This window comes from Morone saxatilis, unplaced genomic scaffold (assembly GCF_004916995.1).
Source record: "Morone saxatilis isolate NCDOM2014 unplaced genomic scaffold, NCSU_SB_2.0 Contig15, whole genome shotgun sequence".
Taxonomy (NCBI): Eukaryota; Metazoa; Chordata; class Actinopteri; family Moronidae; genus Morone; species Morone saxatilis.
Window position 1 is genome coordinate 11,503,658 of NW_023339707.1, and position 20,166 is coordinate 11,523,823.

A 20,166-nucleotide genomic window follows, 5' to 3' on the forward strand; every position below is an offset into this window, starting at 1 on the left:
GGGGGGGGGGGGGGGGGGCACTGCTTGTCAACAGCGCTTTGTCCTCTTTCCTGTGTGCTTCTGACAGCTTCATTAACTTAGTTTGTCAGTTGCGATATGGGGCACTGGATTTACTGTTTGTCAGACCACAAATGAGAATTCATTTTGAAAGATGAACGATGCCACCGGAGCACACAACTTTTATAACTTTATTCCCTGGCCGCCCCCCCCACCCTGATGTTAAAAGAGAAACTGCCCTCATGGATGCCCCTATGGCAGATAAAACATATTAAAGTGCTCTCAGGGGTGCTAATCCCCCTAATGACTAAGCGGTTTAGTTTTTGTTTATTTAATGTTTTTCGGCCCTGTAACTAGTTTTCTGGGAAAATGGATCCTATTTCACGGAGGAAATATTTTCATGGTCTTCCCCCTGATCTCTTCCGGCTGCTCTGCTCCAACTTTTAGTGATTTACAGGGTTCCTGATGGAAAGATAACCTTAGCTACTTGTTGTTAGTGGAGAGCTACAAGTACACCTCCATCACTAAACTCTATAAATCCCTATGAGTTGAGGCAGAGAAGCTGCATGATATCAGAGAAAAACAGAAAAAATGTAACTTTCCCAATGATAAAGCACTTTCTGTGTGTAATAACTTGAAGGGTTCGTCCTGACTCCTGTCCCCTTTAAAAATACAAATACTGCAGTTGAATGATAACAGTTTTGGGTAAAGGAGTAAAGTGTCAAATCAAATGACCACAAAATAAAAAAAATTCACACATGCTGATATTTAAAGATACTAAGGTGTTGCATATGAAAGAAGTGGTGAACAAACAGTAATGCTGGACTACCGGTTGATAAAAGGAAACTTCTGTATTTTTCGACCTGGACCTTTTTTCCCACGTTCTTGTGTCTTAGTGACTAATGGGGACTGATTTCTTGTCCAGCTGCATCTCAAGGTTAAATGAGGACAACAGTTTTTGAAATTGGTCCAATATTGAGCGAGAACGCTGCAGCTTTTTTGGATCCCAACTAACTTTAACATGTTAAAACACCAATGCTTAGCCGAGCAAAGTAACAACGGTTTCTGGTTGAACAAAAAGGTCTCTGAAGGATGCTTCCATAATGTTGTCAGACACTTGTTATAACAATCTGAGTCTGTCTGTGGTAGGAAACAAGCACTTTTAGTGGACATACAATAAGTCCCAAAAGGATTACATTGCAGCCTGATTCAGGGCTGCCGGCTGCACTGGACCAATTTAGAAAACTGTTCTCCCCCATTTGTCATTTAGACACAAAAACCGGGAAAAAATGGTGTTGTTGAAGTTGGAAGTTCCCCTTTAACACAAACGAACATATTGTAATTGAATCTTGTCACTATCAGCCGTATGTGTTTGTATGTGTGTGCATTAGTTTATTCAGTGTATGTAGATGTTGTGAGATTGCTGTGTTGTGTTATTAATGTGTTTATAAATGCAAATACTTATACTTATACTTACTACTTATTTTATGTTTTAACAATTTTGTATTTGTAGTTTTCGTCAATTTGATGTTTTGATGAAGCTTCCTCCCATCTCACTGTTGAGCGGATTAAACCGGGCAACCGGGTTACCTATTATCATGGCATGTATAAATGACTGTATATACTGGTGACTGCATTGGCATAACAAATCATCAAAACTAGCTTACTGGGGGAAAAAGATGACCTTCAGTATAATAAATCCTCATTGGACTCATAAACCGTAAAGGTCAGAGGGTCCGTGTAATGAGGTGTCCTATGTAAGGAATTTCACCTGTTGTAAATTATATCCACATGTGAGCAGTTGCACTCTAGTTAAAAATCTAGTTAATGATTTCTGATGAAAGAATGTATAGCTTTTGTTGTGTTAATCATTACAGGACTCTGTACATACAATCTGCAGCTGAATCATATAGGTCAAGCTCCCCATATCTGGGCTTTAAATTACTAGGTTTGGCTGGTAGAGTTACATCATTAAAGTCCTCAAGACCTTAAAAACTATGATTGTCTTCAAGGCAAAGATAAACCTAGTGATTTACTGAGGAAGAAGACAGACTTGTTTCATTTCTAAGTGCTGGTGTATGCACGTATAGCTCTTAGGGGTATCAAATCTGTGGCTTGTCAATGATCTCAGACTTTGTACATGTAGAAAATTCTCTGTCACTTCACCCGTAAAGGTCAGCTCTGTTTTCTCCACCTGGGCTTGTTTAGAGCGTTTTTTATCAGCCTTTAGGTGTTGATAGCAACACAAAAACAACTGGTATCAATAAACTGCAGGCCGCAGAGAGGCTGTAACTCCAGTCTGGAGAGGAAGGATGTGAGCGGGACAATGAGAGCTCTTAAATCAAGGTAAGTCCTTTGATCACTTTGTAATTCAATCAGTCCTTTACACACAAACACACACATCACCCCCCAAGATATTTGGATTACTATATTCATGAGGACTCTCTTCGACTAAATGAATCCCTTAAACAAACTTATTTTACTCTAAGTCTACAGTTTTAACCATAAGTTAAAGAAGTTGTTTAACATTTTGAGAAATAGACTTATTTGCTTTCCTACAGAGAGTTAGAGGAGAAGACTGATACCATTGTCACTGAATTAAACCAACAACAAACAGTGTTTTAATTAGTGAGCTCTTTCCGGCCTTTATGCTAAAGGTAACCAGGCAAATATAAGATTCATATCTATCTTCTCATCCAATTGACCCTTCATAAGTCCCGCCCTTTTTGCCCTTTGCTCCAATAACAGGTGACCTAGCAAGGAAGTGAATATTTCCCAAAAATGTTGAACTATTCCTTCAAAATACCATAAAATACCTCCTTCATTTCCCCTTATGTATATGTCCTTGTAAGGACATTTGTTCCACCTGCACACACACCCCCCAGAGTTGAATAGCTCTGGCATTTAAGGTTCAGGTGTTGGACATGTTGCAACTAGTGTGCATCAACAGATTATACGTGTCATGGATTATTATTTACAACCATTGGCTTACAGGTTTTTTAATTCATGAATGTGTTTTTTATCAGAGCCCAAATCTGTTTTTTTCAAAATGACTTGCATATTTGCCAACAAAGTGACAGTGGCATGAATGTGCTTGTACTTTTCTGAGAAGATTGATGACTTCTGTTGAACAAGTGATAAGTTAGTCAGCAATTGTTTGGGTTGTGAGAAAGTACAGTTAAGGGGTAAAAGATATTAGATACTGAGGGATGACTGTGATCCTGCACAGAAAGGCAACAAGATGTATGAAATATTGTTTTGATGTTCATCTCCTTGTCTACACTCTGGTTTGGTGATATTCCAAAGTCAAATAATTGCCTCCAACTTTTTTATTTTAGCCTATTTACCTGAAGTGATTACCTGCTGCCTTGTTTATTTGGCAATAAGATTAGAATAACCTGCAGACAGTGAAACCTTCTCTCACACTGAGAGGTAAATTCAACTCAAGCCTTTTATAAATGCAGAGAGAGAGAGAGAGTGCGTGAGATAGTCAGTGAGAGTTGCTGTCACTTTGGGGCTTCTGAGAAGAACTCTGGGCGTTTTCAGCGGAGATTTCAACACCTCCCTTCACTCGCAGTTTAAATCTAGAGAGAAAACCTCTGAAGTGAAGTGTCCTCTCAGAGACTCAGCGATGGAGTCTTTCTCTGCGTTTGTCTCAGCTGTTTTGGTTTGTGTTGTCAGTGCTGGGATCCCTCCTGATGGAATACACTGGACATACACAGGTAGGGTTTTTATTTATTTAATTTAAGCATTAAGAATGATTTATTTTTATGAACCGTTATTACTTTTTTCTGACAGAATTTAATTAGACTTAATTGTGTTTCGTGCGTAAAACGTGCGTGACAGCCGCTCCAGCGCGCGTATTTGTTTTGGTACGAAGACGAAGAAGCAGCAAAACACCTTTCCCAAGTGGTTTTAATAGGCTATTATTAGGCTATTATCCTTCTGATTATTATTCTCGTTATTTGACAGTCACCCGAGGCATTTAGCTGCTTGGTTTTCTGCGTTGGCCACGTACCTCGGATAACTACTTGCCAGACTGCTGTGGTCACAGCCAGAGCTTGTGAAGACACTCACAGAAACAAATTATTAGGTGTATACAGCGCGGCAGTAGTAAATCATTTGGGAGTGAATACTACAGAGAAACACACCATCAGCTGCAACAATATCCAGTTGAACAACTCCTGTGCATGCCAGTGTAATTATCGACATGTGACCGGTTTTTAATTCTCCACAAACAGGAATGTTTTTTGCAGTGGTCCGAACACAATCACTCCCTAAGTTCATGTATCTCATCTCATTGACTTCACTTAGTGGGTAATTTTTTACAATGTGATAATAGTTTTACGCTCCCTGGTTTTCTCCACGCAGAGGGAGCTTTGGACCAGATGCACTGGCCGACCAAGTACCCTGCATGTGGCGGCAAGAAGCAGTCCCCAATCGACATCCAGCGGCGCAACGTGAGACACAACCCAGACATGTTACAGCTGGAGCTGAACGGTTATGATGCTCAGAGTGGGAATTTCCTCATGAGCAACAACGGGCACTCGGGTAAGAGAAGCCAGCATGGAGGAAATGTATGAATAACTAAATATAATCTCACTGTGAAAGGACCAAACCACTGTCTCTGCTGTTCCAGTTCCTGGACTAAACAAATGTTGAGCATTTTAATATCAAGAATTTAACATTTTCTAAAGTATGCATTTCTTTATGGTGTAAAACTCAATTAGCAACTTCTCAGAACTTTATGTATCACAATGTGCACACTTTCCGTGCATGGTATTGATTTGATTGAGAAGTCTGCACTTCATTACTTCATGATCAGTGAGACTTTATGTTCACTGTTTATACAACTCAAGAAGTTTCAAGAGTCTTTTATTGGATTTTCTCACAGAAATGTCTGTAGAGAAACAAGTGGCTATTTTAAATTAAACACTTTAAAGGTCCAGTGTGTACATTTTAGGAGGCTCGATTTCCAGTAATTGAACAGAATATCAATATGTAAGTTTTCATTAATGTTTAAATACCTGAATCATTGTGTTTTAGTTACCTTAGAATGAGACGTTTTTATATACAGAGGGAGTGGATCTTCTTCCTGCCACGTTGAACCGTCATGTTTCTACAGTAGAACAAACACACCAAGTTTGGCAGCCACCTTAGTTTCTCCTACATGCTCGGGAGGCTGAGCTATATTCAGATTGTTTCAATCTGCACATTCACCACTAGATGCCACTGAATACTACACACTGCTCCTTTAATATCTAAACATCTTTATGTTTCCATCAGTTCAAATTGACCTGCCTCCCACCATGGTGATCACTGAGGGCCTCCCAGGAAAATACACAGCTGTCCAGATGCACCTGCACTGGGGCGGCTGGGACCTGGAGGCCAGCGGAGCAGAGCACACCGTAGATGGCATCCGCTACATGGCAGAGGTTTGTTTAAAATAGACTAAATTTAACTAATTCAAAGTTGACGTTTGCCTCGATAAAGCGAGACAGGGTAGAAACAAACTGCAGTGATGACAAGCCTTTAACGCACAATGCAAACATCCTTCATTAAAGGCTAATCAAACACACCTGAACAGCTATGAGATGCTGAAGTGAGTACTATTACACTGCCTCAGGTAACTGCCACAGTGTAGATCATGTTTGTATGCAGTGCTTGGGTTGCATCAGTAAGGAAATCAGAATTAACTGCAGCTTTTAATTTGAAAACTGATCCTCGCCCTCTTCTTTGACTCCATTTCTGAGCCGCCTAAAGGTAAATGTATAAACAGAGGCCTTTGTTTTCCTCTGCATATTTCCCTGCCAATATATGTCTTTGCTGTCTGAGCCAGCCTTAATTTGCTTGTATTTGACTTCAATTTCTAACTAAATTTAAACTAGACATACTTTTATATTATTTAATAACCTTTGGTGGACTCTCCTTGGTTTGGTGGAGAGTTTCCGATTTTGCAAGGTCATTGGACATATTTTGGCACCTAACCTGTTCTGCCTTTCCACTGTGTCTTTCAGCTCCATGTTGTCCATTACAACTCTGACAAGTACAAGAGCTTCACTGAAGCCAGAGATAAACCAGACGGGCTGGCAGTACTGGCCTTTTTTTATGATGTACGTAAAACCCCACACACACACACACACACACACACACACACTTTGTTCCCCTTCCTCTAACCACCAGCCTGTTCAACATCCACACAGGATGTCAGCAGCACTATTTCTGATATATGACCATCAGTTCTGCTTTGTAGTGAAATAACCCAAAAGCCCTTTGAAGTATATGATACGTTTTTCAGTCATCCTGCCGGGTTGAAAGCCTCTATTGAGTGTTCATTTGCATGCTGACATATTGAATGAGTGCTTGTTTCCAGAGGAATGCTCTGGATCTCAGGCTCTCAGCTGGGGGAGGTCATCGCTGCAGCAACACCCCTGCTGGCATCCACCATGACAGATAGCAGCACAGAGGTGCCGAGAGTTAGTTTGATTCGGACAAACTCATTTAGTAACAAATGAGTAATTGACGTGGAAGTTTAAAAAAGGGATGTCCTGACCAATTGGTATCGGCTGAATTGAGGTTTATTGACCCGATCCTTTTGTTTTATGACAGCTGGTTTTACACACATTCATCCACCATCAACTCTCTCCATTCTCCGCCTCTGTGTGTGTTTGAGAGCACAGGCAGCACCGCCTGCTGTGGAGCTTCACCGCGGGGCTGGGGCTGCCTGTGCTCAAGGCAGACACAGACTCAACACCCCACTGCAAGTGCAACAAAAGCCCCACAAATAAAATGCCAAAAAGAGGGAATAATTAATAGACATACAGTTCATTCAGATGTAACTCATGTAAAAGCTGCACCGAAGCAACAAACACTGGAGAAAGATATAAATATTACAGATCTGTAATTTTATATTTTATTCTAGAAAAGAAACATTAAGGAGCTTCTATGCAGGCATTTTTTCTTAATGCAATGTAGAACTATTTAATTGTCATGGACAAACATGGGATTGGATTTAATACCTTTAATGTACTTAAAGTACAGTCAGGTATCGGCTCTGTATCAGCTGATACTCAATATTAAATGATTCTGATCATATCGGGGGCTAAAAGAACCTGATCGGGACATCCACAGTTTAAATCATAATTGTGTTCCTTTCTCTCACTCTTCACTCAGAAGTCAGATGTTCAGACAGAATATAATGTGTTAAAATGATTAGTGTCCATTAAAAACATTATTCATTGACATTCAGGTTAATCTTTGACCTTTTGTATCCATAGACTGTTTTCTGGTGCAATGAGGGATTAATAATGACATCTTTTCAAAGAAGTGGTTTAAATCAAACCACAGATCAATATTTTATATTGCTCTTGCTTACTTTTGCTCAAGTCACCCGTTGCGTTATATTCAGACGGGTTTCACATCACATGTTTCAACACAGGAAACAACGAGTGACGCCACTCAGCCTTAAAAACAATAACAATGAAAAACATTAGCAACAATCCTTCTGCTTTGAGTAAACCTTTAAGATTTAAGTTTCACACAGCTTTGGTTTTTCTTTCAGGACGGGCATTTTGAGAACACCTACTACAGTGATTTTATCTCCAATCTGCACAGAATCAAGTATGCAGGTGAGTCACTGCACAGAGAAATGAACTGACTTTAAATTCAGAGTTTGAGTCTAATGTGATTGTAATGTAAACCCTGACAGGTCAGTCCATGAATATATCGCACATCGACGTGCGCTCCATGCTCCCCGAGAACCTCAACCATTTCTTCAGATACCAGGGCTCCCTCACCACTCCACCCTGCTACGAGAGCATCCTCTGGACTGTGTTTGATACGCCCATAACTCTCTCACACAACCAGGTACAGCGGACAGGAAGGCATTCGTTACAAAACTGAGAAAGTTTGAAAGTCTGTGTTCATAATATTACAGCTGATAAATGATATTCTGTCATCTATGGAACTGTAAGGTCACCAAAAGGAAACCAACTTCTACTGAATATTATGTGCTGCAATGTCTTTGTGTCTGTTGTGTTCAGATCAGGAAACTGGAGAGTACTCTGATGGACATGGACAACAAGACCCTGTGGAATGATTACCGCATCGCTCAGCCTCTCAACGACCGTGTGGTGGAGTCTTCTTTCCTGCCACGCCTCGGGAAAGGAAGTGTGTAACGTGTTGCGACATTGCGATTACCAAACATTGCAATACCATTTATTCCTGAGTCTGATCTTCGCCATTTTCATTCACTTTTCTGTCTTTTCAGCATTTTGTCGGCAAGATGAAATCGAATCCAGGCTCCAGAAAATCGAGGGTCTGATAACGTCTCTTGGAAAGCACATACATTCAGGTGAGCAAACTAATAGTTATTAAAACGGCTACAGATGGCTGGATGTGAAATAAAAGTGCCCATAATTACTCTGCTCTCTTTTTTAATTATTCCCCTAAAGGTGGACCTCGCAACCCAAGGCCTACCAAATTCGGTGAGTACTATATTTTCATTCGGACTGAATTTGAGCTGGGATTTGTGACTGTGCAGGATTAAAGGGAGATGGATATTTCTGGCTTAAATGTTTTTTTCTGTCTTCCTCAGAACCCCGCGGTCTGTTTCCTCTGGTGCTCAGCTTCCAGGAGAAAAATTCTGGTAGTTATGCCTTGGCCCGCCTCGGCCATGCCATGGACCTGGACTCCTTCACTGCCTGCATGCACGTCCTGCCTCAGATTGAGGGGGTCCACACGGTCATCTCCTACTCCAGCAACGGCAATGACAACGAGCTAATGATCTCCATCGGCGAAGACAGAGAATCGAGAGAGGTGGGCCTCTGGATTGGCAACGAGTTTGTCAACCTGCCGCACAACTTCAGGTCCCACGACTGGGCCAACTACTGCATCACCTGGTCGTCTCACACCGGCGGCACGGAGCTGTGGATCAACGGCATGGTGGGGGAGCAGCGCTACCTGAAAAGCGGTTACACAATCAACCCCGGCGGGGTGTTCATCCTGGGCAAAGACCAGGATGGATTACTGGGCATCTCTAATGCAGACGCCTTCGTGGGTAAGATGACTGATGTCAACGTGTGGGACTATGTCCTGACCACAGCAGACATCCGGGACCAGATGTCATGTGAGAGGAACAGCACCTCGGTGGGAAATGTGTTCAGCTGGGGAACCACCAAACTCAGTCTGTATGGAGGGGTGCAGCTGGACAGTCAGTACAGATGCCCCTAAGATGCTCAGCTGCTTCTGTTTGCATGAGCTTTAAAATGCTGCAATAAACCAACATATTACTGCTGATGGAGGGATTTTAAAATATGTATGGCATATGTAATGAAGGGGAAAATGTCTTTCAGGCACCTGTAAAGTCAATAAACTGTTTTATCTTTTATCTTCAGACATGTATTGTTTTCATATCTTTGCTTATTAATAAAGGCTTCCAAGTGACTTGTTGGTTTGTTTAATGATTCATTCACGTCTCTAAAAAGGCTGCATGTAGTGCACACATCAAGTTTAATGGCATTAAATTGAACAAAGGTCTTATTTTTTCCAATAGCAGCTACAAACAAACTGTGCAAAAGGAGATTGTGTGAGGATTCCCAGTACAATAAAAATAGAGTCAAATTAAAACATTTCCAGTCCATTACAATACCCCCCAAGAGCGAAGACTTCCTCTCCTCTGAATGCTCTCATTTTTCTTCAGAAGGCTGTGACCCTCTCTGCATCCTCCATGCTTTCTTTGCTCTCTTTCAGTGGTAGATCCCCATCACCCAGTTTGATCTCCACTTTGTTTCTCTTGGCGAACATCTGGCTTATCTCCAGGAAGGTCTTGTTCTTGGTCTCTGGGACCACCAGCCAGATGTAGACCAGTGTGACCAGACAGATGAAGGAAAAAATGATAAAGCTGTTGGAGCCCAGACCTCTCTGGAGGGAGAAGGGGGGATGGGGAGGAAATGTGATCAGTGTGTCCTCAAGATGAAACATTATAAACATGTTAGCCAGAAACAGTTGGTCCGACATACAACAACAGCAGCCAAGGTGAGGTGAAGTGTTGTGGCTTGCACGCTACTTTTATTGGAATGGTCTTTTTTAGTTTTTGTTACTAAAACAAATTCTTCACTTGTTTGGTTTCTGGTTAGAAGAGGAAAACATGAGACACGCATAATGTTTGTGTTTGTCTCATCTCGTATCTTAAGATTACACCACTTGGTCTGTTAGAAAATGACAAAACCTCTCCCGTTAAACAGAGACTAATGCTACCTCTGCTAGAAGAAAGAGGACGTGAGATTAAAAGATTATTCAAGATGCCCTCCAGGGTTGTTTCACAATACTTCACTTTAAAGTCAGTTCTCTGTTGTGTAAGTACTGACATGACTGACTTCTAAACCAGTTGTGAAGTCGAGATCGTTCTCTTACACACTCGCCTTAAACTCAGATTTAGTATATAGTATATACACACTCTGCACATACATCATTTTGCTCATTGAAGGTCAAATAGTCAAGTGAACAACAATAAGCAAACACATTTTTGAGTGGAGGGGGACTGGAGCACTTAAAAGTAAGTCTCAATCTTTATAATGAGTACCGCGGAAAATATAGATTTTAAAAATAGTACAGGCAGTTAGCTTAGCTTAATAAAGACTTGAAACGAGGAAAAGAAATAGCCTTGCTCTGTCCAAAGGTAACAAATCAGCCTACTAGAGCCTCTAAAAATATAATTATATATCTAATTGTAATATCAGGTTTGTCTAGTCCATACAAATATAAAGCTTGTGATTCATGGTTAGTGGGAATAAGTTTTTTGCATCACAATTATAATTTTCCCTGAAAAAACTATTACAAGTCTTGATGATGTGACATTTGTTGAGGTCTGTGTCTTGTCTTGTACCAAACAAACATGTTTCCTTAAATGGAGAACAAGATATGTAGGCCAAGGCATCTCTGCAGCACTACAGTACTTCACTATAATGCTGTTTGTCACACATTTACCTTATTTAAACTTAGTCATATTGGGATTTTGATAATACTTTTAATAACTGTGCAGGTAAAAGTTAACTAACAACAGATGTAAAAATGATCATTTGTGGTGTTACAGGGGGTTATGTGCCTGGCAACATCATGGTGATGACAAGACTGAGTGGTAGAGATGTCCATGTTCTCATCTAAATCTTGGCAAAAAGTGTGTATTTCACATGACGTTGAATTGCTGCTTGATAAATATATTGTTTTTCATGTGTTATATTTTGAATCAACTTAGTGCTAACATCGTACAGGAATTTCTTTTGTTGGGTTGAATTAAAAGTCTGCCTGCGAATCTGAAGACAAACATACAGGAATAAAATAATTCAGAATATAAGTATAAGTATAAATGATCATATCACAGTCAGGATGTGACCAATGTTTACACTTAAAAAAACATCTGTAACTAATTAAATTTCTCAATAATAAACTTTCCTTCCTGCAATGTGAGGGCTCTTAGAAATTGTGTAACTGACCTCTAGGAAGGGGAAGATGAGGCCAACAGTGAAGTTGGAAAGCCAGTGGACAGAGCCTGCGACCATGAAGGCAGCGGGCCTGGCTGACTGCCTGAACATCTCAGTGGTCACCACATAAGGAATGGGACCTGGAGAGCACAGATGTGGTCAACCACAACCAAAACACTCGAGACACATCATCACTCTTCAGGGTCACAGCAAGGATGCTCATGTCTCAAAACAACTGACTGTAGATTTACAATATATATCATTACATGTCTGGTCCCATCCAAACAACACTTCAGCTAATGGAGCGCCCTGTTGTAATTAGCGTGTGTGTAAATAACCACAGGTGGGGTCAGACTCACTGGGTCCTATGGCATGTCCTATGACGTAGATGATGACACAAGTGATGCTGATGTAGGGCATCCACGTCACACTCTCCTGTCAACACAAACCAACAGCTGCTGTTATCATTAACTAGTCGTATTGATTGATTGATTTTTTTCAAACAGGAAACAAATATGCAACTAAATCTCCTTAACGGATGTGTCGGAGTCCATATTAAAACCTTCACTCAGTGGATTATTAGTGTGCATGTTCTTTAAATCGTGCATTTACTCTTAAACTTGTGAAGACTGATCTCACTGATCTCACTAATCTCACCTGGATCCAAAATCATCATAGGGTTATGGGGGGGTGGGGAGCACTGGTTTTGTGGTTCTGTCTAATGGCAAGTGTTTCTCATACTTTTGTGGTGGGTGACTCTGTTTTTATGTCTCGAAGTTCTCATGACCCCAGCAAATAGAGATGTCAGGTCAGCATTTCATTTTCCAGACCAAGCTCTAAATGTATAATACATAAACATTACAGTAAATTGTAGCTGCTGTTTAGCCTTTGTACTTCAGTACACTGGAATTTAATGAAACTGTGACCACAAGGTTAAAGTGCTGATTTTCAGCTTTAAAGGGATGGTTCTCTCTGTCATGGCCACAGATAATTTATAAACCTTTTGCAGTTTTTTACTCTTCAGCCAGTCTGACAGTTTAGTCTGTCATTCACTAAAGTCTTCTGCCATCTCAGAGCCTCAGGCCTCACCTGATCTCGACACATACAATTCCTTCATCAGCTCCCCCAGTATGTATACCTGCCCCGCTTATGCTGCATTCATGTTATATCTGAAGATATTGTAAATATAAGTTTTATACGTCATAATTACAATTGAAAGAGTCTGTTTTTTCTGAAAGCTCTAATATATCCAACTTGGTACTTAATAATACAGAAGTGCCTAAAAAACAAACAAATATAAAGACTGTTCGTTAAAGTAATAATACCAACATTTCATGGACATACTGCTATATGGTCAATGCACAGTATTTTAATCCCCATATGAAAAACTCTGTAATTACAGTTTACAACCGTCTGGATGACGTAAACACAGGAATCTCTCCAATATGACGTGAATGCAGCATTAGTCATAGTGGTGCGCTGTGCTCCTCTATTGAGTCATTCCTGTTATAACGTTTTATATTATGGTTCCTGACTTTTGGGGTTTTTTACCTGTTTGCTTCCTTTTCCTTGCTGATCTCTGCCATGTAACAAAGCAAACTTTTGTTTTACTTTTACTTGTTGTTCCTGTGAGTCATGCTTTGTGAGCCCACACCATGGTACTAAGCCGATACACTCCCAAAATGTTTTTTTAAGTCATCAAAGCATTTGCAGAGTATTTTTTATTGCTGTGAGCACCACAAACACAAGTGCTGTCCAGTACTAGGGTTGGGGTTAGCGGGTTGGGGATAGGACCTTAGGAACATAGATACACTCCCGTGGCTTGATACCACTAGAGGTGGTGTTTATTTTTTTGTCATGTGGGTAACCCAACCCTTTAAGGGTGTTTGAGGTGGTTCAAATCGATATTGGGTGACTCATAATCATATACGTAGTTCCCCAGTGAAGCAGGACACTAATCCTGAACGTGCAGTACAGATGAGGCAATCAAGGAACTTGAACTCCCCTGTGCTATCTTCCAGATCCACCAGAGGTCCCTAACTGACTCCCTTTTGCAGCTGCCTGCAATCAGCTCAACAGCCTGTGGGAGTATATTAGACCCCTCCCTCCTTCTATCTGTGCTTGACTATAATGACCATGCTTCAGAGTTCCCACAGTGGGGTTACTTGTTTCAGTTTAGTTTTTACTGTTTAAACATTTTTAGTTATTAATTTTAGTATGAATTAGAGTTTTTTTAATAATATGTCAATATTATATAGGTCAGTATCTGTCAGGTTAATTGAAGAAGTTCAAACAGACATTACAATACAAACACAACCCTCTGGGTTCACAGTTTTGATGAACAAATGCACCAGCGTTGTCATACTTCCTGTTTATTTTAATTTTATTTTAGTCTATTTTGTATTATTATTATATATTGTTACAGTTAGTTTTCGTTTTTTGCTAATGTCTAGTTTTTTTTACTAGATTTAGTTACCTATAATAACCTTGTTGTAGTTACAGTAGTCTGAAGAAGTTAAGCCCCTTAAAACAAGCAAGAAGTAAAGATCGCTGCAATACTGGCCTGTCAGAACATCAGAAAATACAAAAGTGTCTGCTGATCTGTGGACTGCAGGCTTGCAACCATATATCAAGTATAATGACTTCATGTAAGCTTATTTTAATGTGTATTTACATTTTGCATACAAAAGGCTACAATTCCTGCATAGTTCAACCGAGGTGGATGTCATCTTCCTTTAATTGAAGTTACATTTCATCACTTTAATCTCATAGTCAATGTTTTATTTCAAGTAAAATGTGCTAGAGTGCAGAGCTAGATCAATATTCTATTATTGGAAATAAACACAGAGATAATTCACCTGTCAACCTCCTCTGACTCAGTCTCCATAACAAATCTCCTGACCTCAAGGTTGAGAAACTCTGACATAAAACAGCAAATTATTTTGTATGCTGAGCCACTAGAAGGCAGCAGAGTAACACGTTGAAACTGTGAATCACACTGAAGCTTTACACGTTACCTGGAAGGTGAGAGCGACAGTAAGCAGCACACAGGCTCCACAGCAGATCCCAAACCCACAGAGGAGGAGCAGCCGTCTTCCCGAGGCCTCCACGATGAAGACCTGGTAAAACAAATTCCCTGTTTAGAACTATTATCCCCGGCAGATATGATCAAACAAAGGACTGTAGACTTCAGCTCCTCCTCTCAAATGTGTTAACAGCTTTTCAAACTTGAATTTAACAGGGTACCTACAGCAGCTATGGTCATGAAGACATTCACTGCACCTGTTCCCACAGTGACGTACTGGATGTCATTCTGATTGACTCCTGCAGTGGCATATATGCTATCTGCATAGTAGTAGATCTGAGGAGGGAAAGAGAAATGCATTGTGGTTACAGAAGTAGCCAAGAGTTGGAGAAAACTCATCCTGCTTTGTGTCCTGATGCTTTATCCACAGCATTCAATGACAGTCTGACTGGTGTTATATCTGAAACAGATCTGGTGTGGGCATCAGTGGGTCAGGGACAAGAACAAGGACAACTGGCGACGGGCGTGACTCACCGCATTGACCCCCGACAGCTGCTGGCCCATGTTCATGATGATGATGGAGACCAGCTGCCAGCGAAGTGAGCGCTGGGACAGCAGGCTGAGCACAGACAGGTGGCCCTCTGCCTTCTCCGACTGGTCCTCCAGACGCATCTCTGACAGCTCTGCATCCACATCTTCCCAGCCGCGCAGACGCTGTAGCGCTGAAGGTGACAAAACATACAGAACACCATAATATACAGTTTTTATTGCTAGTTTTTATTCATTTATTCTCCCTCTGCCTCTCAGCCATGTATGCAGTTTTGGTGTTTTCTTACCTTTCTTTGCTGTCTTCTCATCTCCTCTCTGGATGAGCATGTACCTGGGGCTCTCTGGGAAGATGGGCAGCAGCAGGAGCTCTATCAGGGCAGGGATACCGGTCAAACCCAGCATGAGGGGCCAACCTAGATACAGAGGGAACAGAGACACCTCTTTCACCAATGACACCAGTGGTATAGTGCAGATCCCCTCATCTGTGTATTTTTCAGTTGTTTTCTGCAAGCTGAATGCGTGGATTAAGTAACTTTCTCAAAATGTATAATTATGTAGTTATGTCGCCTGTCTGTGGGCCAGTATTGATGCAAAATCTGGATCTCTTTGGTGGCTAATATTTGTTAATGTTTGGGTGAACTAAATATGCAAGAGTAGTGTTATATGTCAATGTTTATAACACAGGACATTTATACATGGACGGGACCCTTTAGGGGCATAAATTAAGAGAATACCCACTCCTCCAGGCACCACTACACCACTGAATGGACCAACCTAAAAAGCCCCCCAAAAAACTGTTGGATTTGCTTCAGCATCTTATCAGTGAACATTTACCTGTGCTGTTGCCAAGTATATTTCTGATGCCCAGCACTTGTGCACTGAGGATGCCAATGGTGATGAAGAGCTGTGGTACGATGCCAAGGGCTCCCCTCAGGTTTTTGGGAGAGAGTTCTCCCAGATACATGGGCACCACGTTGGATGAGAGGCCTGCACATAGGGAAGTTAATAAACATTTTATAATGTACTCTCATCAGTCTTGATTCCTTGAAAAGCTTGAACATACCTGCACAGATCCCAACTATAAACCTAGCCACAATTATGATCTCATAGGACTTGGCAATCTCACTGACTCCCATCATCACAGCAGGGACAATGGAGAAGATGTTGTTGAAGAGGAGGGTGCCCTTCCTGTCCATTTAAAGTCACATTAGGCAAACAGTTTTTTTTATTGTGTTTTAATGTGACGTATCCACTGTTGCATGGGGCTTAACATGCAGCATTACCTCCCCAGTTTGTTGACCAGAGGGGCCACCATCAGAGAGCCGAAGAATCCTCCAAGCGGATACATGGACACAGAGAGAGACCACAGCAGAGTGAGGAAGTTGTCCTCCATCGGGCTGCCATAGCGCTCCAGGTAGGTGGTGTTATAGAACTGCTGCATGAACTGAAGAGAAGAGGACAAGACTGAGAGAAAACACATCAAGTATCTCTTTGTGTTACACTAAATATTCAGTTTCTTTGCTTTGGTTACCGGAGATGGAGAGTTGACAACAGCCACATTATAACCGTACTGGAATGAAGAACCAAATGCAGATATGAGTGTTGCCAGTGCCAGCACCACAGTTAATCTCTGCAACACAAACATCATCCATCATGATTAGCCTGTGTGTACAGTACACCCTCACAGAACAGACAATACTAACATCGATGTGATAATCGCACTCACCCCTCTCCTCTCCACAGGCTTCCCCCATTCCTCACTATCCGCCATTGGCTGTGTTTGGACTCACTTTCAGCAATAATAACAGCTCACTCTGTCATTACTGCACCACTGGATTCTGTCTGCCCTTTGGACACGAGATCAGAGAGCATAGCAGCGGTTTAAAGCCTGGCTTCGGTTATCGTTTTCATGTTGCTGACTGTGCTCTCGGGCTCAGGAAGTTTTGTATGCAATATACTCAAGATATTAAATGCTGCCCGGGGCTGAATGTCGGCATTTGATACTTTTATTGCACTGCAATTTCAACGGAATTGGTCCAATAGATGGAACCTACAGCTGTCATTAAAGGCTAGAGTTATTTTATCACCAAAATGATAATGCCACAGGCGTTTTTATGGCTTATCCACCTGCAGGCTGGATTACAGAAGAGGTGTTACAAAATGGTGACACAAGGCTGAAATCACAGAAAGTTGGAAAAGACTTATGTGTGGATCCTTGAGCAATTTGAAGGATTTATCTTTTCTCACATTGAAGACACTCACTAATTACAGAATAGACTAATTTTCTGCAGAAACCCCACAGCTGTAAATGTCTTTCTGTGTTTGTTTTGTCTTCAGTTTGTCACGTGCTGCATTCCTGTTATCTCTAAAGATGGCCTTGAGGCTGTTTGCTGTTGCAACTGGATTTTATTTGCTTCAGGATGCCTTACTACAAAAACAAGGCTAACATGTCTGAAAGTAAATATTGCCGGTGGGAAATAGGAATAAATAGAAGTCAGAACTATGTATGCTCAGAGCAAAATATCATAAAAGATGTAGTGTTAAATAAAGCAAGATTATATGTAAGAATTTAACTGAAACAAAAGACAACACGAAAGGCCACTAATAGATTTTTATACAGTTAACTAAACAATGGAGTGCTTGATTTGGACTTATTTAGAGTTATTACAGTTATTACAGGGAAACAGGAACATTAAAAATAAGATATTTTCTGTCAAGCAAAATCAAAAGCTTAATGTCTTTAATCCATTTAAATACAGAGCGGGATGACACTGCAATCACAGCATGCAGTACAGAATTTCTGGCTTGAATTGTTTTTTACTAGATTTGGCAAACCGGTGCAATAAAATTAACCTCAGTGTCACATTGTGCCCCTCTGTCCCTCCCTTCTGCCCATCCACTGCCACCAGATGCCCTCAGACTTTCACACCTTTCCCATGTCCCACACATTTTCTAGGGGCAGGGTCTCAAGCAAAAAGGAGCTGACGGTGCACTCAGCCCAGCTACAAATTCTATATACCACACATAATGGACTTGTTTTCATTAAATTCATTCATTGTTCTGTTGTTTAGACACCTTCAGTTACATTAAATCAGTGGGTTTCTCCATACAGTGAAATTAGGAAGGATACAAACTGATTAAGAGCTTGACTGATTTTTTATTTTTGAGGCCAATACGATACTGATTTTAGGGGGGAACAATTGAGCTCATTGAGATAGAGGTAGATATAGTAGTTACCATCAGCCAAGAGGGCACTTATCAAGTCTGGGGCAAAAGGGCAGGGAGTCAAACCACCTTCTGGGGTAAATCTGTGCACATGCTAGTTGTGGGCCGTCAGTTACTTCTGTTCAAACTTCACTCCAGTAAGCTTTTCTATTTTCATTTTTGCCAATAAATCACTGAGCTCTTTGCTGTCTATGCATTTCGGTCCTTCCCTTCTTGCCTTGTACTCACCCGCTTCTTGACACTCTATTATTCAGAGGAGTTAAACCTTGTTACACAAATGATGGAGCCAGTTTGCAGGTTTCCTCATTAGGACACTGCACCTATAAGGTCACACTGAGATGGTGACGTAATGTTGTCAGGTAGTTTCTCGTGGGGAAACCCAATGTAAACTCTGGCTTGATATCAAAGGAAGAATATGTTGTTTAACACAAAGCTGGGAAATTTGGGAATTTAAAATGTGAGTTGTACAACAAATGCACAATGCTTGTAGTGTTTCTGTTCTGTCACTTTTAATTAAAATGTCCTGTCGCAGCTCAAACCTATTGCCTATTACCTTTGTTGGACAGTGTGCTTGAGAACTGGCTCTGGGAACCAGCGACATAGCCAAATGAGCAGTCTGTTATGACTTCCATTGACTTGACTGGTGAATGATCAGCCCATGCAGTGTAGTGCGGCCCTCTGGTACACTTTAACTTAATGAATTAAGTGGGCAGAGAGCCAGCAGAGGAGAGAACACAAACCTCTTCCTTAAGTGTTTCCACAGGCATCAGTTACCTCAATGTCAGCCAGATTTCAGAACCCACACAATAGATTAATTCCTGCAGGAAATATAGTAAGTGTCGGTCCTCAGCGTGGCCTCCGTCGTCCTCAAGGACAAAAAAAACTGTTCACTGGCTGTTTTGGATGTCATCGCCATAAACAGCTTTCACATCCTCCATTTTCCAAGACGTGGTATCCAGTGCTCTGTCAGTGTTACTGATGGTCCTGAGAGAGTGAACTCTGCACTGTGTTGCATTAATTTAGACTACAGATAAAATTAGACAGTATGGAAACTCTATCTCATAAAAAACAATATTTATGTTTTTAATACTTTCAGTATAAACAGTGAAAAGTCTCCATGTTCTGTAAATAATGTATGAGAACTGTCTTCATAAGAGCAGAGTTGTTTCAGTGTAATGAAAAGCCTGTCCGAGCTCATATAAAGGCTTATTACAGCAATATTATCCACTTCTGCATTGCCTAATTCATCAAACAGACCAACAGAGACCATATAAGATCCATAAATCCACTTGCTATGACAACACCTACACAAGACATCCCAAAGAAGCGCTTGCCCTCTGAGAGTCAAACAAACAATCGCTTGAGGATAAGAGAAAATTGGCTTGTCAACATGGTGGAATTTCTTTCCCAATGATCACAGTCATGAATCTTATTTGAATGTAGCTCATCATCTCTGCGGCAGGCTTGTTAAGACTCAATGGATCTCAGACAATACTTTAAAGAAGCTGAAGGAACTACAGGAAGTGGCTCTGTGGTCGTAAGCCAGGTCGGTCACATTACGGTTCAGTAGGTTCATGCTGCTTTGTTGGTTTGCCCGCATCCTGCAGCTCATTCGGACAAACAGGAGCCAGCAGTAACAGGGGTCAAAGGAGAAGTGGGTCAAGTTTCAAGGAGGAAGGATAGCATGTGATGATGGATCATACATCCTGACCACAATGACCTTATTGATGTTGAGTTAAATTTGGCAACATGGATGAGGTTTTGTATCCACTGTCTAATGTTGCAACTATGAAGTTAGGCAAGAATTTATACCCGATATGAGCATCATAGGAGCATGTTTTATGTTATAATACAACTCTTCATTTCATTTACTAGATATTGAAGTCGATG

General features: G+C 41.0%; 2 protein-coding genes across 2 annotated transcripts; one reads left to right on the forward strand and one right to left on the reverse strand.

Annotated features, from left to right (window-relative positions):
- The first annotated feature begins 3,533 nt into the window (after positions 1-3,533).
- ca6 (carbonic anhydrase VI) lies at positions 3,534-9,441 on the forward strand. Its single transcript, XM_035657403.1, has 10 exons — positions 3,534-3,719; positions 4,369-4,548; positions 5,284-5,432; positions 6,015-6,110; positions 7,559-7,625; positions 7,706-7,863; positions 8,040-8,166; positions 8,267-8,350; positions 8,451-8,483; positions 8,594-9,441. Exons 1-10 carry the CDS (start codon positions 3,629-3,631, stop codon positions 9,226-9,228), a joined length of 1,620 nt encoding a protein of 539 aa, XP_035513296.1. The 5' UTR covers positions 3,534-3,628; the 3' UTR covers positions 9,229-9,441.
- A 47-nt stretch (positions 9,442-9,488) lies between these two features.
- Positions 9,489-16,930, reverse strand: LOC118324900 (solute carrier family 2, facilitated glucose transporter member 5-like). The gene is made up of 12 exons (XM_035657404.1): positions 16,778-16,930; positions 16,583-16,681; positions 16,335-16,495; positions 16,115-16,239; positions 15,886-16,038; positions 15,339-15,464; positions 15,037-15,224; positions 14,728-14,838; positions 14,495-14,596; positions 11,837-11,912; positions 11,490-11,617; positions 9,489-9,918 (listed from the first exon to the last, which is right to left on the reverse strand). Exons 1-12 carry the CDS (start codon positions 16,820-16,822, stop codon positions 9,694-9,696), a joined length of 1,539 nt encoding a protein of 512 aa, XP_035513297.1. The 5' UTR covers positions 16,823-16,930; the 3' UTR covers positions 9,489-9,693.
- Positions 16,931-20,166: the final 3,236 nt, after the last annotated feature.